Source organism: Pleurodeles waltl, chromosome 7 (genome assembly GCF_031143425.1).
Source record: "Pleurodeles waltl isolate 20211129_DDA chromosome 7, aPleWal1.hap1.20221129, whole genome shotgun sequence".
NCBI classification, from domain to species: Eukaryota; Metazoa; Chordata; class Amphibia; order Caudata; family Salamandridae; genus Pleurodeles; species Pleurodeles waltl.
In genome coordinates this window covers 556,433,345-556,456,851 of record NC_090446.1, presented here as the reverse complement: position 1 = coordinate 556,456,851, position 23,507 = coordinate 556,433,345, and the positions used below count along the sequence as shown (strand labels likewise).

At 45.4% G+C, this 23,507-nt stretch overlaps 1 protein-coding gene across 1 annotated transcript in view; it reads right to left on the bottom strand.

Moving 5' to 3' along the window:
• LOC138304334 (uncharacterized) overlaps positions 1–23,507 on the bottom strand; it is a 510,987-nt gene that overhangs the window by 197,924 nt on the left and 289,556 nt on the right. The window contains exon 5 of the mRNA XM_069244299.1: positions 20,951–21,061. Coding sequence (XP_069100400.1) covers positions 20,951–21,061 — 111 coding nt within the window. The remainder of the gene's footprint in view (positions 1–20,950; positions 21,062–23,507) is intronic.

The following is a 23,507-nucleotide window of genomic DNA, read 5'->3' as shown; positions in this document are numbered from 1 at the left end:
AAATAAGGTAGTGCATTAGATAAAAATGAGGATGGTTGAATCAAAACAACTTTATAGCCGGATCAATCTTGTGCGGAGAGTCTCCTGGGTTGGTCTTCATCTTAAACCTGATAACACCAACTGCATAATTGTTAACTTTAAGCATAGAGCTGTTGTCAAGCACATTCCAAAGAAACTGAATTGTTTTACGCTAAGTCCCTCAGCAATTGAAGTCCCCCCCCCCCCCGGGCTTCTTCTACAGACCAGCATGTAACCAGCCTCGGTTATTTTTAAATATCCCCAACCCTGTTCCAATTACGGATAGGTTTTTGCCTCTGTCACACCTAGATCAACTGGATTGGCTCTCAAGTAAAAAAACTGACTCCCACCATCTTACAGACAATGACGCAAATTGCCATATTGTAGGTCACACAGTGAATATGCCCAATCCACCCATCTCCAGCTAAACAATCCCTGCCAAAAAAATGCTCTGGGAGTAATGGAGATGAACTATTAAGATTCCCATCATGGAACTTGGCAGGTATGGTGGCAAAATTGGCAAACTTGGACTGGCTAAATGTTATCAAAACTTATGCAGTACTTAGTATACAAGAAGCATTACTGTTACATACTGTAGGAAGCTGGTTCTGTATATACTTTGTCAAAGTGAGATATAGGCCCTCATTCCGACCTTGGCGGGCGGCGGAGGCCGCCCGCCAAAGTCCCGCCGTCAGATTACCGTTCCGCGGTCGAAAGACCGCAGCGGTAATTCTGACTTTCCCACTGGGCTGGCGGGCGGTCGCCTTCAGACCGCCCGCCAGCCCAGCGGGAAAGAGGCTTCCACTATGAAGCCGGCTCGGAATCGAGCCGGCGGAGTGGAAGCTGTGCGACGGGTGCAGTTGCACCCGTCGCGTATTTCACTGTCTGCGCGGCAGACAGTGAAATACATGTAGGGGCCCTCTTACGGGGGCCCCTGCAATGCCCATGCCAGTGGCATGGGCACTGCAGGGGCCCCCAGGGGCCCCGCGACCCCCCCTACCGCCATCCGGATCCCGGCGGTCGGACCGCCGGGATCTGGATGGCGGTAGGGGGGGTCAGAATCCCCGCGGCGGTGCAGCAAGCTGCGCCGCCGTGGAGGATTCTGTGGGGCGGCGGTACACTGGCGGGAGCCCGCCAGTGGTGCCGGTCCGACCGCGGCTTTACCGCCGCGGTCGGAATCCCCATTGGAGCACCGCCGGCCTGTCGGCGGTGCTCCCGCGGTCCTCCGCCCTGGCGGTCAAAGACCGCCAGGGTCAGAATGACCACCATAGTGTGCACAGAGTCCACGGGTTCCCCAGAGGCTTAACAGAGGCCAAAGTAGATAATACTAATGCTCTTTTTGTGGTAGTGTGGCTGAGCAGTTAGGCTTATCAGAAGGTAGTGCAAGGCATTTGTTGTACACCCACAGACAATAGAAGCACAGACTCAATGACTTAACTCAAGACCAATGGTTTTTATATGCCAAAATATATTTTGTTAGTTTATTTTTAGAACCACAAGATTCAAGTTGCAGGTCAGTACCTTAAGGTTTCGTATTTCACACAGGTATCAACAGTACTTTGTTTGTAATAGGTAAGTAATATAGGGCCTGATTCTAACTTTGGAGGACGGTGTTAAACCGTCCCAAAAGTGGCGGATATACCACCTACCGTATTACGAGTTCCATAGGATATAATGGACTCGTAATACGGTAGGTGGTATATCCGCCACTTTTGGGACGGTTTAACACCGTCCTCCAAAGTTAGAATCAGGCCCATAGTTTTTTAATTATTGGCAAAAAAATATTTTAATAATGGACACTGCATTTTTCAAACAGTTCCTGGGGGGAAGAAAGTTAGATATGTTTACAGGTAAGTACAACACCCACAGTCTCAGTCTCTGGGTTTTTATGAAGTCCACCGGTTGGGGTTCATGTTAACCCCAAACATCCACCACCAGCAACACGGGGCCAGTCGGGTGCAGAGGTCAAAGTTGAACAAATGTAACGTGGGCTCCTATGGAGACAGGGGGTACTCAGAATCCAGTCAGCCAGCAGGTAAGTACCTGTGACTCAGAGGGCATACAAGAGGAGTTTAGAAGAGCACTGGAGGGGCCACAAGTAGACACCAAACACACACCCTCAGCGGCACAGGGGCGGCCGGGTGCAGTTTGCAGACAGGACGTCGGGTTTCCAATGCTGGTATATGGGGAGACCCCGGGGGTCACTCAGAGGCTGCAGGCAGGGCCAGGGGGTTGTCTCGGGCACACCACCGGTTGGATAGCGAGGAGGGCCGCCTGCTGAATGATGAGGCACCGTGGGTCGGGTTCTCCAAGGCCTGGGGGCTGCGGGTGCAGTGTGTCCTTTAGGCGTCCAATATCTTTGTCTAGAGATCGCGGTCAGGGGTCCTCGGGATTCTCTCTGCAGGTGTCGCTGTGGAGGGGTGGAGAGGTCAACCCAGGATGAGCACTTGCTTGCAATCACCTGGGGACCCTCTCTTGCTGGGTGGACCACCTGGACACGGGCCGTGGGTGTTGGGTGCACAGAAGTCAAGACTCACTCTTCTGGAGTGAGGTGGGAGTCCTTGGTTGTAAGTTTCTTCAGACAGGACTGCTGTCCTCAGGAGTTCTTGGTCCTTTTGGGTGCAGGGCAGTCCTCTGGAGTTGGCAGAGGTCTTTGGGCCCGCTGGACGCATCGCTGGTCTTGCTGCAGGTTCTTTGAAGCAGGAGACACACAGGTAGGGCTGGGGCAAAGCAGTTGTCGTCTTCCTTCTTCTCTGCTGGGGTTTTCAGCTCAGCAGTCCTTCTTCTTGTAGGTCACCTTGAATCTGGTGAGCTGGGTTCAGTGAAGCCCTTAAATACAAGATTACGGGCGTTACAGGGGTCACAGGGCAGTAGCTAATGGTTACTGTCCCTGAGAGTGGCTACAGTCTCCTTGTGTCCACTCCCTTTGGGGAGCGGGGCACATTCCTATGCCTATTGGTCCCTGTCCTCCAAACCAAGATGGAGGATTCTACAGGGAGGGGATCACTTCAGCTCTGGACATCTTAGGGGTGGTCCCAGCTGAAGTGGTCACTCCTCCTTGTTTTTTCTTAAGTTTCCCGCCGAACTGGCTGCCCAAAGTTGGGGCATGTCTGGGGGTGGGCATCTCCACTAGCTGGAGTGCCCTGGGGCACTGTAACACGAGGCCTGAGCCTTTGAGGCTCACCAACAGTTGTTACAGTTCCTGCAGGGGGGAGGTGTGAAGCACCTCCACCCAGAGCAGGCTTTGTTTCTGGCCTTAGAGGGCACAAAGTCCCCCCCCCCCCCACGGGTTCAGAAACTCATCTGCTAGTGGCAGGCTGGGACAGACCAGTCAGTCCTACTCTAGGGGATTGGGTAAAAAGCAGGGGCCATCTCTAAGATGCGCTCTATGTGCATTTTTTTATAAAGCCCACTCTGGCATCAGTGGGGGTTTATTGTGCTGAGAAGTTTGATACCAAAAGTCCCAGTATTTAGTGTAGCCATTATGGAACTGTGGAGTTCGTTTTGACAAACTCACAGACCATATACTTAATATTGCCACACTGCACTTCCAATGTCTAAGAATGGACTTTGACACTGTAGGGACACATTGCTCATGCAGCTATGCCCTCACCTGTGGTTTAGTGCACCCTTCCTTAGGACTGTAAGGCCTGCTAGGGGGTGACTTACCTATGCCAGAGGCAGTATTTTGTGGGCATGTCACCCCGTAGGGTGATGCCATGATGACTTTGCCTTTTTCTCCCCACCAACACATACAATCTGCAATGGCAGTGTGCATGTGTTAGGTGAGGGGTCCCTTAGGGTGGCACAACACATGCTGAAGCCCTTAGGGACCCTCCCTGGTCACAGGGCCCTTGGTACCACTGGTACCTTTTACAAGGGACTTATCTGTGTGCCAGAGGTGTTCCACTTGTGGGAACAATGGTACATTTTTAGGGAAGAAAACACTGGTGCTGGGGCCTGGTTAGCAGAATCCCAGCACACTCTCAGTCAAGTCAGCATCAATATCAGACAAAACGTGCTGTGGGGGTTGTAACTGCAACAAGTGCCAGTTTCCTACACATTCCTTTTTATTGATTGCTTTGTGACCTATTTCACTCTTGCCATATTAGGACCCATGGGCAGGGCTAAGGGAGATCTAATCATACTATTCTCCTTTACTTTTCTAAGTCGTGTGGATGAACTTGGGCTCTCCTTATTGTTAAATGCTGCTTATAAAGTGCCAAACAGGTTATATTTTATTGGTCAATCTTTATAATAATGTTTTCAAAGCCAGTAACTTTACTATAGCTAAAGAATTGCATGAGGATATTGAGCGATCTTTGGGTAGCTTAAATGGCAGCCACGTGATTGGATGGATGGGGAATGGATGGGAAATTTTAACGCAAAACATTGTTATTCTTCATCTGCAATATTTTGTAATTTATTGACCACTGATGGCGATCCAATCCAGCACTTTGAACTTAGCCCGTATGATGACAAACTCAGGCCCATATTCATGGGCATTTGGCGCAGGGCAGTGCAGCAACTCACCTTGCTGTGCTGCCCTGCGTCAAAGTAAAAGGGCAGGAATGCACTGTATCTATGGCATATGGCACACGCCTGTCCTTCCCCACTGCGCTGGTGCTGTTTCCGCAGCCTAGCACCAACACTGGTACCCTTGCACCATGGTGCATGGGAGTCTGCATTGTAGGCAAGAAGGGCACAAAAACAATCCTGGGAGGCTTTTTCCTCTTTCTATGTGTGCTGCATAAATCATGCATAAGGTCTGTTTTTTGCTCACCTCGCCATTCCAGTTTGGACCCAGCCATATGCAACCCAGCCTTTACCCTGCTCCCAATGGAAACAGTCCAGCCTGATTTTCCAGGCCATGTCCTTACTGGACTGGAAACAAGCATCCTGGGACCAGGGTAGCTTGAGTCCAGCGGCACAGTAAGAATGGGACTCGTGTGTGGGCATTCCTGTGCCACTTAGGGTGACAAATGCAAAAAAACAGCTGAACAATGTCAAACATTCACCACCAGTCATAGATCTAGGCCTAAATCCATCATTTTTTTTGCCCACTTCGCCATTCTAGTTTGGACACAGTCATAAGCAAATTAGACCTGACACTGCTCCCATGGGAACAGTCCATCCTGACCTGACAGGCCAGGTCCTCTATGGACTCCCTGGCCTGGAAACAAGCATCTTAAGACCGGTTTTAGGATATCACCCCTCATCAGCCAAGATAGCTTGAATCCGGTGGCATGGTGAGCACGGGACATGTGACTGTGCATACCTGTCCCACTTAGAGCTAGAAATGCAAAAAGAACAGCTGATGGGCTGAATGCTGAACAATATCAAACATTCACCCCAGTCAGAGATCTGGGCATAAATTAGTTTTTTTGCTCACCTTGTCATTCCAGTTTGGACCCAGCCATATGCAAATGAGTCTTAACTGCTGAGAAGGCTGAATGTATGGCTGGGTGATAATATGGTCCTCTCTGAGCTTCAGTTTGTTTTTTAACCTGTCTTGTGATGGTAGAGTAGTGCCTACATTTGTATAGTTTAATCAACAAGTATACAGTAGCCAAGGAAAGCAAGATCCATGTAGCCTTCATGGGTTTGAGCTTGGCCTTTGACTGTGTCAACACGTCAAAACTTTGGGCATTTATGACAGACTTACAGGTACACCCCAGTATTGTGAATTTCTTGAGGGAGCTCCATCTAGAGGTAACTGCCAGTGTGAGATTTGGTCCAGCTGGAGAAACTATTGAAGCCTTTACACTTGATAGAGGTATGTGTCAGGCCTGCGTTCTGCCCCCTTCTTTAATTTTAATGTTGATTGCCCTATGGTAGGTAACTGTAATATATCTGCTTTGATATATGCTGGTGATACAATTTAATCGGCCAGAACTGAGATCAGCCTGCAGCGCATACTAGACCAGTTCTGCGCTTTCATGAGCAGCCTGGACCTGGAGCCCTATTATTTATAGGGTGCACTTTCCCTGCTTGTGCCACAGCATACCTTAAAACAGGTGCTCAGTGCACAGACAGGGAGTGTATGTGCAGCCCCTTGGGCAGCCTCGAACTCATGCTTCCTTGGGGACAGCACATTCAAATTAAATACAGAATGGCTTAGTCAAAGTACCCGCCTTCACTTTAAAGAGGGGTGAGAGATCCCCTTACAGGTGGGTGCGGTAAGTGACTGAACCCGCGTGCAAGGGGATGTGGGTGGGGGTCCATGGGACCCCCTTTCTCCCCTACAAGGAGCTGCTATCATGGGGTCCACTGACAGTGTGCCACTTATTTGTGGAACATTGTAGATGCGCATCCTGACAGCTTTTTTACCTCTTTTTTACCTCTGCACCAGCATCCATCATATGCACAGGCAGAGAAGTAAAGGGATTCCCTCATTTGCATGGGGCCATGCACCCATGTATATGAGGAAATGCCCTCTTGAGATAACGTTGGCGCAACATGTGCGCCAGAAAAATCTGTATTACAGAAGGGGCCGCACAAGCGCCTCTGGCCCCTTTTATAATACCAAAGTGCCCTGAGGGTGCTGACAGTGGGCGCAAATGGCCATTGTGCCCCTGGGACACTTTCTATAATACGGCCCCTGGTGGTCAATCAAACTAAACCACACGTAATGGTCTTTGGATCCCAGGCTGAGAAAAACAAGATTTTTAGCATAAATCATGCAAAAATCAGCAAGGTTTCCCCATACCCATAATTAGGAATACTTTTTGACAATAGATTTACCTGGGCACTCTGAAAGCCAGCAGGGCAGCCACCCTTGCAAGAAGCACAAAGGCAGTTCTAGGCTTTGTGTCTAGATTAGGAAGCAAGCCAATCAAAGAAATAATAACAGTCCACAAGGCCAAGTGCTGTCCAGGCGCTATCTATGTGGCTGGTGTATGGGGCTTTTGTGACCACACTGAGCTGGAAATGGTGACAAATGTCATTATAAAAAGACTGCTACCTGTACCCAAATCCACTAGTGGCATACTGACGTTGGACTAGGGTACATAAATGATGCTGTGAAGCTACAACCACTTTTGTTATGGTTAACGATATGGAATAAGAAGGAAACCTCATTGAATCATTCAACACTGGCTGACTGCCTTAAATGGGAAATGGGCCTAAAAAATACCCTGGATTTCATATATATATATATATATATATACAAAACCTGTAATAGTCTGGACCTAAGTGAGTTGTTTGAGAACAGGTACTTTTTCTCTTAGATTCTCAAAATCACTGAGCAAACTGTTCATAACTAAACACACAGACTGAAGAATGGGCAATAATGCTGGAAGATCCACTATTCTCGCTCATGCCCAAATCTGTAAGTATCTAGGAATTGAGCATTACTTGACATGGGTTAACAATACACACCAAAGGTTTTTGTTAGCTAGGCAACAGCTGAACATTGTAGACTTCCTTGTTGCTTTTACAAAATTGGGTATATATGCAGCCAACTTACCTTCTTGCCCATGCAATGGACGATCGCCACAAAGCAAAAAGAACAGATGTTGGATGTATGGCTGAACAGTGTCAAACATTCAGCCCCCATCACAGATCAGGGCCTAAATTCATCATTTTTTTGCTCATCATGCCATTCCAATTTGGATCCAGCCATATGCAAATCAGTCTTGACCCAGCTCCCCATGAGAACAGCCAAGCCAAAAATCTTTTTTTATTGCCACACCATTCCAGTTTGGACCCAGCCATACACAAATAAGTATTGACCCTAGTCCAGCCTGAATGGACAGGCCAGTTCTCTGACTGGTGTGCATGTTTGACATTGTTTAGCATTCTGTCCATCATCTGCTCTTTTTGCACTCCACAAAGCACACAACATGTTATTCTATTCTTCTAGTACTATTCCTTGTTAAGAAAATTGCTTATCTTACCCATTTTTAAAGCAGACTTATTTTAGACAGTGCAGGGCTGCTATGGAATTTTACAGTCACTGCCAACAGTGAGGATATGCTACTCAACTGCAATTCTTGTACAATCTGCTATACTCTTAAGGCCTGCAATTCATTTATGGATTATCATTTTAGCTGTGCTTGTTTTATGATCTGTGTATTTTATGACAATTTTTATGTTCACTGTGTATGTATAATCTTACTCTGATCACTGGATGACCAAAAAAAGAATTAAAGAAAGATTTATGTTAGGTTGGCGTGGAATTCTCTGAGGACTGCTAGCAAGATCTAATTGGCCATCCCCCACAATGCATGCAAGAATCATCCAAGGAGACATTTGGCATTAACAGAGCGAAGAGCAAGACTGGCTGAGGAAAACATAATTTCCACAGATGTCTACCTACCCTTTGACTCCCTATCGGCAGGAGGCGTAGGAGATGAGTTCAGGTTCACCCTGCTTATACATTCCTGGACAACTAAGCTGTCAGGCATGGGATACTAAGTGAGGAAGACAGGGTCACCTGGTTAGGTCAGTGGAGTCTGGCCACTTGCCTATTTACCGGCAAGCAAGAGCAAGGCTTGGCCCAAGTGCTCATGAACATGTCTGTCACAGCCTCATTAAAAGGTAAAAGTGGCTATGTGAAAGTTTGGCCAGAATGCAGAACCTCTGTCAAGACTTAATATTGATTTCCATGGATGGTAGCTGCAAGGTTAAAACTTTGGCTGCATGCCTGATCACTATTGCAATTGATGTCTGCTCTTATTTTGAGGCACCAAGGAGGAAACACACCCAATTTCAGGGGAAGTGTCCAAACCACTAGCTCCTTGTAATCCATAAGGAAGTTGTTGTCATCCTAACAGTAGGGTACATTATCTCTGTCATCTCCATTGTCATCACCCAGGCCATGCTGGCTATCATCAGTATTGTATCCAAAACGTATATGGAGCTTGTGGACTCTTGGGTAGAGGCAACATCCTGTCTATGTCTAAATAAGGTAGGACTGGTTACATCAGGACTTATACAGAATGCAACTATGTTCAAGTGTGTTTTGGTTTTGTTTTGAAGTCAGACTGAATCGGGTCCTCCTCCACAGTTGGCTGTGGATCTTGGCACTGGAATCAAATTCAATTTGGGCATCAGCTTTTGCATCAGGGCAAACCCTGCAGCAAGATCAAGGGGAATAGACAGCTTTAAGGACTGATCCGAAGAACATAAGCTAACTGCATCCATGGGGCCTGAAGGTGTATCAGATGGAATCCAAAGAGTGCTGAACATTCACAGCATGACGTCGTTGAAAGCTACTATCTGCAGTAACATTGCCAATTGACGTGGGAATTTGGATTGCATTGGAATAAGTTGGGGAATCGGCTCATTAGTAGAAGACTGGGACTGAGACCAACACGCACCCTGACATCCTACGTGCAATTTTATATTTATATCAGACACAAGGGAGATTCTTGTATAGGACACACCCTGAACTCACATATATCAAAGTGCTCTCAAATGCAATAAGGAAAAAGGAAGCAGGGTGAAATAAGGATCACACAATTTAATCTAACCTAGAAAATGCTAGTGTAGGAAAGTCCTCCTTTTTGCCCTGGTCACCCCCACACTTTTTGGACAGGTACTGGTGGTTACTGACTCTTGGCTATTCCCTGGGTATTGCTTACCAGTCCCAGGGCCAGTGCTCTGTGTAAAGTGGATATGCAAATTAGGCTCATTATAATTGGCTAAGTCAACCTACCTATAAGTCCCTAGTATATGGTAGGGCATGCAGGTTTAGGGACCCCAGCATAGGTAGTGCACCCATATGTGCACTGCTGAGGTGCCCAGTGTCATTTTAAAGGCAGGCCTGTCTTGCTGGCTGCTTTTAAATTAAAGTTATATGCAAATTCGACTTTGGAATTAAAAGTAGTTCCAAAATCTTAAACTACCTTATTTTTACATATAAGTCACCCGTAAGGTGTGCCCTATGTGCCCCTAGGGCTGGGTGCCCTGTAACTATAAGCAGGGACCTTATAAAAATTGTTTTATAAGCCCTGGTGAGGTAAAAACAGCCAAATTTGTTTTTCCCTCATTGTAGTGAGTGGCCTTCATAGGCTAGAATGGGGAGACTTATTTTAATTTTAAAAGTCCCCTTAAGTGACAGATGCAAAGAGTCTGGTATCAAATTAATTGTTATAATAAATTCCACAACTTCCAGTTGTTGGATTTAATATAACTTGTTCAGGTAAAGAGTTTTAAACTTTACCTGAAAAGTTGCCAATTTCAGCCCTGCAGTGTTATTGCTGCAGTGCTCTGATTGGCCAGCCTCTGGCAGCCTGGCCAGGCTGCTTTGAGGAGGTGTGAAGTGGCCTGGCTTCACACAAAGAGATGTGCCTGTAGGAGGGGATCTCCCGTCAGCAGATGGTGAGGCAGGAAGGGGGAGGGCTGCCAAACTGGTCTTCAAAGGCAGAGGAGGACATTTGGAGCAACCCAGCAACACCCCCACATCCTGGAGCCCCAGACAACTAGGTGCCCCATTGATTAGATCAGGAGAGGGCAGGAGAGGGGGGTGTTTATGATTTTTAGCCACACCAGTGGGTGGGCTCAGCCAGATGTAACCTCCAAAAATCACTTTCAGCCATGATGGATTTTTGAGGAATGTTGCCTCCTGGGACTGTTTGTGCCACACTTCCCAGGAAGTGGTCATCACAGGGGGAAGGACCCTGCCCCTGACGGGAGAACCAGGACCCCACTGTTTTTCACCAAGGAGCAAGGATAAAACTGTCAGACCTGCACCCACACCTCAAAATCCCCTTCAGATTCCAACAAGGAAGAACCAAAGGAGAAGAAGGACTGCCCTGCTGGACCCCTGGCCTGCACCTGGAACCTGCACTCAGAAGGACTGCACCAGCTGCACACTTGGGCTTCGCCACAAGAAGGACTTTGCCTGGCTTCAACTGGTTCAGGGAGGGACTCCCTGTTTGCTACAGGTGAACAATTGCTAACCAGAGTCCCCTGCACCAACTCCTGAAGAACTCAGCCAGCTGACCACTGACCAGTGGCCAAAAAGGAGTTTGCGCCAGGTGCATTCTGGGATCCACACCCCCAAAGGATAATCTCAGAGCTTCTGGAACCTTGGGGTGAGCTGTAAACCCCAAACGAACCTTAAAGGAACATCTGGGAGAAGATCCAGACGTTTGGAGAAGTTTAGAGAACTTTTGGAAAAAAGCTCCATAGAGGGACAGACCCGCTGCAGCAACTCTAGCCAGCTTGCCTCAACCGCGACCCAGCCTGATTTGCAGGTTCATCCCGGTGAAGAAAATCTCCAAAAAAGAGACTAAGTCCGAACATAGAAAGTTGACCGGGACCTCCCAGCCAGCGTATCCGAGGAGGGCTCCAACGAGGTTGGGTCAAGATACAGGTTTACCCCGATCGAAGGATTTTCACCTTGAAAAAACGACTAAGTCCAAAGGTAAAAATCTCCACGAGGGCTCCCGCGACGCGTATCCGGAGAAGAGTTCCAGGAGGTCGGATTGGACTGGCAGGTTCGTCCCGCTGAAGAAAATCTTCAGAAAAACTACTAACTGTGAAGGTAAACTTTTGACCGAGGCCTCCCGCGGGCTGTAGCCGAGACGGGCTCCATCGCGGTCGGCCTTAAACATTGACTTTGCCCCTGTCGAGGTGCGACCAGATGACCAGATTGCCGCTTTTTGTTTCTAGGCACTAGAAAACATTCATTCTTTAAAAATTCATATCTCCAGTTCCCCTTATCCGATTTTATTCATTTTTGTGTCATTTTATAGATAAAAGTATAATCTATGTTTATAAAATGGTTTTGGATTTTTAAACTGTTTCCTGTGTTTTATTTAATTACTGTTTTGGGATATTTGAATGCTTTACACTCTGTCTCCTAAATTAAGCCTTGTTGCTCGTTGCCAAGCGACCAAGGGTTGAGCTGGGTTTAATTTACTGAGACCTAACTGGACCTAAGTGGAAGTTAGTGGCCTATTGCTAAGTGTAGGTACTTACCTGTCCTTACCAATAACCCATTTTCCAACAGCTAGGGTTTAGAATTTCACATTGTGCCATTCAGCAACTAGATGGGTATCTTTTTCCCACATCTATTTTACACTAAGGTTCAATGTTTTTTTTAAAATTCTTGGCACCATAGGTTAAAGAATGGGTGGCATGCAGAAGCCACATTAAAGCTTGGCTAACAGGCTCGAGGGTTCAAGAGGACCTTGCTCTGAGCTAGAGCCAGGTGGCTGGCTCAAGCTTTCACTGGCTCACCCACCTCTAGCCAGGGGAGATACTAAACACCCACCTTCCTGGCCACATCCATCAGTCTCCCATTGATGAACTCCAGCTCCTTGATACTACCTGGGCCGGTACAGCAACCAAACTAAGCCCTTACAAATAAATTAAAACGAGGCTGACACTGCATGAGGCCATAAATAGAATAGGCATAGTAAGGTGATGTTGGCAACCCATCATTTCACTGCTGGTCAGAACTAAAGTGCATGTTCTCTGTGTCTAAAACAAGGTACATTGGCTTGTCCATGATAGACATATTTTGATTTACTGGTAAGTCCCTAGTAAAGTGCACTGTGAGTGCAGAAGCCTGTAAGTCAAATGCTACAAGTGGGTCTGCAGAACTGGTTGTGCCACCTACTACAGTAGTCTGCTCAGAGCAGGCGTTAAAAGGAGGCACACCATTGTTTTCAACGGGCCTCTGGGTGCTTTCAGGATCATCGTCATGTTTTTTTTGCTAATCCTTCAAAGCGCCAAACTAGCGTAAACAATTATGACGCTAGTACCCAAACTACCGCCATGGTGCGCCTTATATCAAATGCGGGGCACACATGGTGGCATTAGGGGGGCGCTAAGGGGCGCTATAAAAAATGGTGCTACACTAGGTGCAGCGCCACCTTTCATAAATCATGCTCTAACTGCTGCCTTAACGGGGAAGTTAGGAGGCAGCTTAGAAAGGTTGGCGCTGAGACCAAGTAACCAAAAGCTTCCAGCTTTGGGGAAAGAATACCTACTTGTAGTCCATGTCAAAACAAGTCAAGATCGCCAATAGGTTTGCGGTCGCATGAGAGAGGAAAGCGCCTACATTCTTTAAATCAGGAATTTACAGCTGTGGTGTAGGAGTTAGCACTATGCGATTGATCATTTCTCTACCTGGGTCATGTTTGATGCTTCAGAACGATCTTCTCCGACCGAAAGAAAAATGAAGATTAGAACATTTTTATAACAGCTAACCTACATTTTTTCATTTGTAATTTATATATACGAAATTTATATATAAAAAAAGTAACATCCTTTTATTTATTTTTCTGATGGAAAAATGTTCACTATTCTTGTTGTAGCTTTATTAATTATTAAGAAATAGGATTACTGTGTACCTCTCTACCTGCACTGACTTTGATGTACAATTTAGGGCTGCACTTCTACTCCTGGCCTGCTGGTGGCACTAAACACTTGTTTGTCAAAAATATGCTGCGACGTTTGAGAGATAGCTCGTTTACATTCAACTCAAGGTGTGTAAAGGAGCGGAGGCATTGGCAGCGGTGCTTAATTTGTCAATAAAAACGTGCTGGAACCCAAAGCATTCCTCTGAAACAAGTGTCTGATGCAATTAATTGTGCGGGCACAGAATACCGAGGCAGCGTACTACCAAAACCATAGTCTTAATCCATTTACATCTCGCCCTTTCAGCTTTCTGCTTTCACCCTTAGTGACGCTTTTCTGTATTTCTCTTCCTTCGTCTTTCACGTGTGTCTTTTTCCCGTAGTAAATTCCAGACACAGAAAATTGAATGCTGGTCCCCCCAAAATAAGTGCCAGTGCCCCCCATCAAATTAAACTCTGCATTTGGCAGCACTTCGGGTCTGGATTTCTTTTAAGAGGCTGAGGCGTGAACTTGCCAGCATTCACAAATGCGCACAGACCGTTTGTACCATGTATGTGTACAATTTGCCTCTTATTGTGCCACCTGTGTCTGTCCTTACTTTTATTCCCCAAGCTTGTGCTGCTGCAAGGAAGAAAGTGACAGAGAATCTGCACAATTGAGCAGGGTTTACCACCTGACAAAGCTACAAGTTACGATATATAACTAGGATAATCGAAACTTGTTAAACTAAAGACAACTGTTTGAAAATATAATATAGACTCACCAGATAGCATTTCCCACTGTGTTAGGATGCATGGAGGAATGTCCACTGATTTGTTCTTCACTGGGAAGGAATCACGTAGGTGGAATGCACTTACAATTAGCATTTCAGTAGACAAAAGAGCTGCTACAAGCAATATGGGCTGACAGAAATCTAGACTTTCTCTTACCCACATCAACCGGACTGGGGAAATGCCTCAGGTGGTCGAGTGTGTGGCATGCAAGGATGATTGTATGAATGCGAAATTTTCATAGACATACTCAACAAGATCTCAAGTCAGCTTTAATTAGCGCTAGGGATCTAAATATCGGTGGTCCCGAAGAAAGCCAACGTGACCCGTTGAGTGCAGTTAAGGGCTGAAATATGTAGACCAGAGTCGATAAGGAGTACATAATGGAAACGCCGAAGGCATCAACAACCTGTTTTTAATCTGTCTAGGAGCACAAAGAAATACATCTACAAAGGTGCCTGAGACAATTTTAACATTTGCCAACCCCACTAAAAACATATGTGCCACGCAAAGAGCTCCTTTAAATATCCCAGGGTTGGGCCGGCCCGAATATGATTGCAATATCCTTGACGAGGACTTGATGATGAAGCATGCCACTAGAGTGAAAACACAGTGGGTGAGAGTCTAAAATAAACCAATCGGGGCAGGGCAGACTGCGCACAGTGTAGAGGCCCCTTTAGGTCGTTGGCACCCCTTCATGATTTAGATATTTTGAATGTGGAAATCTCTCCTATTCAAGTTCATTCATAGGCCAGCTCCTTTTGGTCCATATTTGGAGGAATTGGTAAAGAAAGGAGCACAGGATGAGAAGTTCCATGTTCTCCCCAGCTACATACACATCCTTTCCAGGGCATGGGGTAAGGATAAAGGGGCTGGATCTTGCTCTGGATCCTGCAGTCCACCTCCTTCTTGACTATACCAATACATTTGCTCCCTTGCCTCCAGTGGGGGACGATTGACATTTTAACTCATTTCTAGGAATGTGCTGGACCAGTGGGTACTGGATATAATTCAATGAGGATACTCAATCGAGTATGCATAGGATCCCTTTATGTAAGAATTCCAAGCTATCCCATGGCTAAAAGACCCCCAAAAGGAGAAAGTTAAAGGACAGGGGGTGTAGGTACTCCTAAAACAGGGAGAGGTTGTCTCTGTACCAACATCTGGAAAGGTAATATGCATGTCCTTTTCCTTGTTCCAAAGACTTTAAGGGAATTTCCTCCTATCATCAACCTTAAGGACGTGACTGTATTGCTAAAAAGCACTCTATTCAAAATGAACACTAGTGAATCATCCTAGCTGTTTTTCCACAGGACTTCATTTATATTAGTTGATGCGTATACTAACAGTGGCGGCTAGCAGGGCTCTAATATGCTGGGACGCGATGGCACCACACTCGCCATATATGCGGCTCCCCCTGTGCCCACATGCAGGAAAAGAAGGACTTCCGTCCTGCTCAGTGGAACGGGAGTCCAACTAAGCTTGGAGCTGCTCTCATGCTGTTTTCAGCAGCATGACACCAGCTCTAGGATTAGCAGGAGCAGGCTAACCCAGGGCTCATTTTGAGTCTGTGAGCCTGTGCCAGCAATCCCACAGCTGTTTGACAGCCCTGGGATTGCTCGGTCTACAGTGCGCATGTCGGGCTGGCCGTAACAAGACAGCCAGTCAATCCGACATGCACACTGAAAGGGGCAGCAGTCATCCTGCATTTGCAGGATGCAGCTACACCTCCTGCCCTCATGCTCGTGCTATAATAATGAGAGCTGGTGGCAAAATAAAATGGCATTATGATGCCATTTTATTTATTTATGTTTGCCTGCTGCACACAGGTGGGGTGATGATCCTCAGCTCTTTAGGAGGAACTACCCATGTATTCCAGTATTCCCATATCGAGGTCTAACCAAGGTTTATCTCTGATTTCAGTCTCCAGACAGTTGTTTTAAGTTTCAGGTCATTCCTTTTGGTCTGAAGTCCGCTTGACATGTCATTTGAGGTCCTGGCTCAATTGTTTGCACTACTTCACAGAGAGAGAACACAAGTACGTTCTTCTCTGAGCGATTTGTATGGTCCAGCCCTTTAAAAGGCACCACAAGGCATTCCGTATTACAAGACCACAGATGGCTGTTAAAAGAAAAATCACATCTTCAGCTAAGTCAGCAGCTTGAATTCATGGGAGACTTCTGCTCTAGTTTTTCTGTGGCTGCTGGTTCAGGAAGACATGGCAGCATCAGTCTATTTGGAACTCTGGGCAAGATTCTGATAATCATGGTCTGCCACATTCTCTTTTATTGGCCTCCCAATTCTTTGGACCTACAGAAAATGACTTTGTTTTCCAGGAAAATTCCCCAGTCTCTCCAGTGGTGGCTGGTGATAGAGAACCTTTTCAACAGAATAGTTTTGACTCCTCCTTCTGTTATAGTGACCACAGATGCGAGTTTGAAGAGACGGACAACCACATTAGAGCAAATCTCTTCTAAGCTTGTAACAAAAGACAGAATCAGCAAGCTCATTGAATTGGAGAGATCTCTCTGCCATCCTAAGAGCGCTACTTCACTTTTCACCCTCCCTGGAAGGAAGGTCTAGCCATGTGCAGATGAACAATCAGGTGGCAATGTAGCATGCAGACACACACATGGTGTTCAGTTACACTCCCTAGCAGTGGCATTACATCAGATATTTTCCTGGATATTATCCCTGAAGGCTAGTTACATTCCAAGGGGATACAATACAGGAGTAGACACTTTGAGCACACTCTGCCTCTGTCCACAGAATTCTCTCTTAGGGTGGGTCTGTTTCAGGAGATCTGCCTCAGGTTTAGTCTCCTAAGAGTGGACTGTTAACCAGTGCTAAAGTAGATGTGCTCTCACCCTAAAAACATGGTAATATTGGCTCATACCCAATTGGCATATTTAATTTACTTGCAAGTCTCCCTAGTAAAGTGCACTACATGTGCCCAGGGCCTGTAAATCAAATGCTACTGATGGGCCTGCAGCACTTATTGTGCCACCAACATAAGTAGCGCCTTAACAATGTCTCATGTCTGCCATTGCTAGGCTTGTGAGTGCAGTTTCATTGCCACTTCAAATTGGCATTTAAAACTAGTTGCCAAGCCTTAAACTCCCCCTTTTCCACATATAAGTCACCCCTACAGTAGGCCCTGGGTAACCCATAGGGCAGGGCACTATGTAGGTAAAAGGCAGGACTTGTACCTACCTATGTGTTTTTACATGTCCTGATAGTGAAAAACTCATAAATTCATTTTCCACTAGTGTGAGGCCTGCTCCTCTCATAGACTAGCACTTGGAACTGCCCTCATACACTTTTGAGTGGTAGATTCTGATCTGGAAGGAGTAGCCCTGGCATGTTTAGTATTGCCAGAGTGGTAGGTAATAGAAAATCCTGCTTACTGGTGAAGTTGGATTTAATATTACTATTTTAGAAATGCCACTTTTAGAAAGTGGGCATTTCTCTGCACTTACTGCCATCTGTGCCTTACAGCCTGTCTCCAATCCGCATCTGATCTGTGCTGGTTGAGAGCTTCCCTTGTGCATTCCACCCAGACAGCCATAAACACAGGACACTCAGACACATCTGCATTCATCTGCATACTGAAAGGGTCTCCCTTGGCAGGAAGGTGGAGGGGCTCTCTCTTACATTTCAAAGACCAGTGGTCTGCCTTCACACAAAGGACTGATAATTCCCCACAGGGATCCTGACAGGCAGGACTGGGTTGAAAGGGGAACTTGTGCACTTTAAATCCACTCTTTGAAGTTTCCCCCACATCAAGGGCATTTTGGGGTACATAAACTGGGTCTCTGACCCCACCAAATCAGACACTTCTGGATCTACACCTGAACTATGTCAGAGGAACTGCCTGGCTAGCCAAATGACTCATCTGGACTGCTTTGCTAAGAAAGACTGCTGCCCTGCTGCCTGCTGGCCTCTGACTTTGCTGGAAGGACTCTGCCTTCCCCAAAAGTGCTCTCCAAGGGCTTAGATTGAGCTTGCCTCCTACTTCTGAAGTCTCAGCGCAAATAAAGACGTCACCTCTGGAAGAAAATCCTCGTGCATCAAAAATCAATGCAACACCTGTAGAAATCAATGCAAAGCCTGCTTTGTGGCAGCGAAATCGCCACACCGCCGATGGGAATGACGCAGCACAGACTTCCTGGTGAGAAATATGACATAGCGTCTGCCTTGTGATGGGAAAATTTAACGCATCGCCTACCGGATCGGCGCAGCGCCTGCTCCTTCTACCAGCACGTCAAGGATTTTCAATGCATCATCCCTGGGCGTCAAAATATCCCCACTTTGCAGTGAGGAACCAAGACTGCGCACCTAAAAAATCACGCAACCCCTTGCATCATGGAAAGAAACAGCGCATCCTCTGTGCCGCACCGGAAAATCAGACACAAACCCTATTTTTCCACGCATCTCCTCCTCTGAGGTCCCGGTGCGTTGCTATTTTTGATGCATCCCAGGTACATTGCATAAAAAAGAAACAACTATTGTTTTCTAAGGATTGAGACTCTTTTAAACCTTTTAAAAGTGATATTGTGCTTATTGGATCTTAGTTGTTTTCATCTTATTTTATTCCGATAAATATTATATACTTTTCTAAACCTGTGTGGTGTTTTCACTGTGTTACTGTTTGATTTATTCCACAAATACTTCACACATTGCCTTATAAGTTAAGCCTGACTGCTCAGTGCCAAGCTACCAGAGGGTGGGCACAGGATAATTTGGACTGTGTTGTGACTTTCCTTGACTCGGATTGTGGTTCCTATTTGGACAAGGGTGTATACCTCTGCCAACTAGAGACCTCATTCCTAGCACCATCCATATGTATAACAGTTTTGGTCCTGCTCTAATTGGAAGAGTCAACCTAAACTGCCAGGCCATATCACCTACAGACCGGAACACATGCATTCTTAGACTGTTTTCGGACTTATCAGTTAGTTATGGTTTGAGTCCTGTGGCCTGTTTGTGACTATAGCACCCCCTTCTGGGTATACTAGCCACACCTTGAGTGAATACTGTAACAAAATGCAAGGTGATAGAAGAAATGCTTGAATAAATATCAGTCACCAGCCACTGGCGATCATTTGGGCCACATTTCAGTCCATCCTCGTCCACAATGACATTTTGGACTGAGACCAGTCACAAGCAAATCAGTCTTGGGCCTGCCCTAATAGGAGCAGTCCAGCCCGAACTGCCAGGCCAGGTCTACTTCAGACAGGAGCAGAAGCAGCCCTAGACAGGTTTCGGCCTACTCATCAACGAGTCCTGTGACAAAGTGAACACAGGAACCAAGTCTCGACATACCCATTGCACTTACGACATTCTTCTGTAACAAACCATAAAATGATGGAAAATGCAGAAATAATCTCAGTCACAGAAGGTCAATTGGAGCTGTATCTTAGTCGAGTGTTTTTCACTGACTATCCTGTCATGGCACGAACGAGCCATCTGTAAACCAGTTTTGATCCTGTTCCAACAGAAGCAATGTAGCCTGAACTACCAGGCCAGTTTATATTTAATTACTGATATCAAGCATTGTCTGATATTTTTATTTATTAATATTGCTCATTAGTATATTCGTTTAAAACAAAAAAAACTGAAACTGAAAACATGCCTTCTAGGGGATTTTGGCATTAAATAGAATATCATTTTAGTGGAACAAAATGAGTGTTTTATGCACCTTTCTGGTCTTTTAGTAAAAGATTACTCTTTTGATGTTCATGTATAAATTCCACTAAGGTTTTTTCCAATATTTGACACAGTGTCATAGTCCAGCTTACTGAAAGATGACTTCTGTGGTCATTTTGTTCCTGTTTTTGGCTATGGCTAGAAAAATAATGAAACATAGTGTGGCACTGCCACTGACCTTGCAAATGTGTTAAACAATTTGTGCTCATAATGAGGACCAGTGGCAATATGCGATTGTGCAGCCACAGCATTTTTCAAATATTCAAATAATTGAGGATTTGCTGCATTTGCCACATAATTCACCATCTGCTGCGTAATCTGCTGTTTTTAACAAAAAAATGTTTGTAGCTCAAATAGTTCAAAAGTTACAAAAAATGCAGCAGCACGTTTTGCTGCGGGGTGGAAGACCCTTGCAAAGGTTGATTGACCACCTTTCAATTGCTTATTGCTATATTTTGGTGTTAAGCGTGTACCAGTGAGGTGCAACCTATCCCCAAACAGTGTCAACTAGTGTAAAAAGAACAAAATAATGAAATATTACTATTACAAAATTTGCTGCATTATTCTGCATAAATTGCCTTTTTTTGCTGCATACTTTAGTTAACTCTGCTGCATAATTTGGCCCTTCCTTGACGCATAATTCCAGTGGCCCTAGTCATTATAAAAAAACTTCAGTGAAGAGATGTTCCGATTAGAGATAAAAAGAAACTTAGTAGGAAAAGAGGAGTTTCCCACTAAAGCTGAATGTGAGAGAGAATAAAAACAGTCAGATCTAACTTTGAACTGAATGTACTAAACCTAGGTCACAAACTACTCTGTGTTTTGCAATGCAAACTCAGAAGCTGCCCCTGAGGGACATCTTCCACTTTTCTAATCTGTTACCATCCCTTTTTGGTTCTCAGTAACTTCTCAGTATGAGGAAACTAAACTTCATATTTTGTGATATTAGGATATTCATCTTATTGTTGAAGGTCTAGGCATTCCACCAGACATATAGGCAAGGGTGTATGGTTAATGCAGCGGTTTCCATGAATGTGGTTTAACAGAGCCACTTTCTAACAGGATTTGTATTTATTCTTTCCATTATATTGTATGCGCAACGTATAAGACCCCCATGCAGAACTCTAGTTTCTTACTGCTTTGTGGGTCCAGAAGGGGTTGTAGGCCTCATCGGTATCAGGTCTGGTACACTGCTTCAGGGGTTCATAAAGGAAATGGCTTGAAATGCACCACTGAATCTCCAGTCCCTGAGGAGAAAAGACAGTAAATTGTCAAGTTAATGTATGATGTTTGCTATTAGCGAGTTTGACTTGTGATGATATGCTGTCCTGGATGCCTACCTCCCACATTCCCACACGGTGGCGCAGTAAGCCTCAGGATCATTTAAACTGTACTTGCAATTCTTTACTCAAAGCAGAAGCAAAAAAATATGCCTTATTTTTACCACTCCATCAAAAAATGAAAAGGACCTGTACCCATAAATACTCCCTGTAATGCCCGATCCCATAGTGGATTGGCACGGATGGGTGGTAGGCGGAAAGACTAACAGACCACAGATGAGTTTTGAAGAGGCCCACTACCATTTTTTAACAAAAAAGGTAGGGATTCTCTTCGATAAAGTCTCTAGGTTCTTCTGGAAGGCTTGCACCTTTACTGCCATCTGATTCACATCACTTTAGCCTTCTCCATGGTAACATATTTCCCCTCAAAGGGCGTCTATTGATGTGCTTTCTGAAAGAGATGGAATCCATCCTAACAAGGAAATTCTTCTGGATGCCTCTGTGAACACCCTGCAGAGTGTTTACAGAGCTGTCTTGGTTGGGTTATTGGCTTGTTTCTTCTGTTATGTTTATATGGCTTTGGTACTTTAGGGTGCCAAACCTAACTGGCACTATATTAATTAACCCAGCATAAAAGCAGAAATCGTTTAGGGATGGTTCAAACTATCTTTAAATAGTAAGGTTTTGACATTTTTTTAAATTTAATCAAGAAAGTTTGGGAACAGAGTTCAATAGATAGAGAGTTCCAATCGTTGGCTGATGCACAGGAAAATGCACTTTCACTAATTGAATAGGTGCTGGGGTTTGGCACCTCTACGAGAAATTTGCCTCTATAAAGTGAAACTCGGAATGGGGTGCGACTCATGAATTTAGCAGAAAGGAAATTGGGAACATGACCATAATCAACTGTATGCATAATAACCAAAGGTTTAAATGAGACCCTTTTATGTTGTTGGGAGCCAGTGCAAATGGCAGAGAATGAAGTTCACATGATCTCACAATAAGGAAAGCAAACGTGTTTTGCAATAATTGCAATCTTCTTATCAATTTCTTGGAAAGCGGCATGAAGGATACATGGATAATGTAAACACAACTAAATAAAAGGGGCGATCGTTTGCTTATGATGATACTAAGGGATAAAAGGTAATTGCATCTTTAACAGCTTCATATCCCAAAACAAATATTTGTTATTCAAGGGATAAAATGGCATTCAGCTCAAAGCTCTAGTTTTTATGGAGTTCACAGGAAAGGACCAAGGGCCAATGACATCCGGTCAAAGAGAAGTGTCCCATACAGTTCTTGGTGATTAAGGGCCTGAATTAGATGTTGGCAGAGGGAATACTCTGTCACAAACATGACGAATAGCCCGTCCGTCGTATTAAAATCCCCATAGGACATAGTGGGATGGTAATATGACGGACAGGATATCCGTCACATTTGTGTGGAGTATTCCCCTCCCCAATATCTAAATCAGGCCCTAAGGTTTCAGTTGTTGCAGGGTTCAGTTTTAAAACAAATGAGGCTACCTGCTTTCAAACAAAACATATGACTTTCTAAATTCAGGCAACCAAGTAGTTGACTTTGTCAGACTTAGGGGGTCATTATGACCCACGGTGGCGGTCGGACTGCCATGGTCGTGACGGTCTGGTCGTCACATTATGACCGTGGCAGGGCTGCCACGGTCCAACCGTTGACTCTGCCAGGCTGCCTCCAGCTGGCGGTCCCAGCGGTTGTAATCTGCCAGGGCAGTGCTGTAAGAAGCGCTGCTCTGGGGATTACGAGTCTCCATCCACCAGCCTTCTCCATGGCGGATTACACTGCCATGGAAAGGCTGGCGGAATGGAGGTCTCGGGGGGCCTCTGGGGCCCCCTGCACTGCCCATGCACTTGGCCCACATGCACAGCCCCATCACACATTCCGTTGCTCTAATTAACTCTCTAGCTAGCTCTGAGTTAAAACATGGTTAAAGTTTACCCCTAATATTTAGGAACTAGTAGCCTGTATTGGAAGCTATGACCGACTCATGCTATAAAGAATGTTTATTCTCAACGCAAGATGGAAAATAATTAATTTCTTTAGAAGTATTTGATACTATTTGAAAAATAGATTTTGGGAAGTCTGTAATGAGGTTTCGTTGGAGGGGAAGCGGTTCTAGTTGCAAATGTTTACAAAGCTTTTAGTTGGACTACCTACAGCTGAGTTTTGAATATTTAAGATAAAAGGGTTTGCCACATGATCAGAACAGGGGAGATGGATATAGTCAGGAACAGAACAAGGTAGGTTGGGAGAGATAAATACAGCATCAAGTAAATAGGTAATATTTATGTGTCAGGTTTGATTTAGGCACAATAAATTGAATTACGCCATGTAATTTATAAAGTATGAGCTACTGCCATGGGGTTGTTATAGCCAA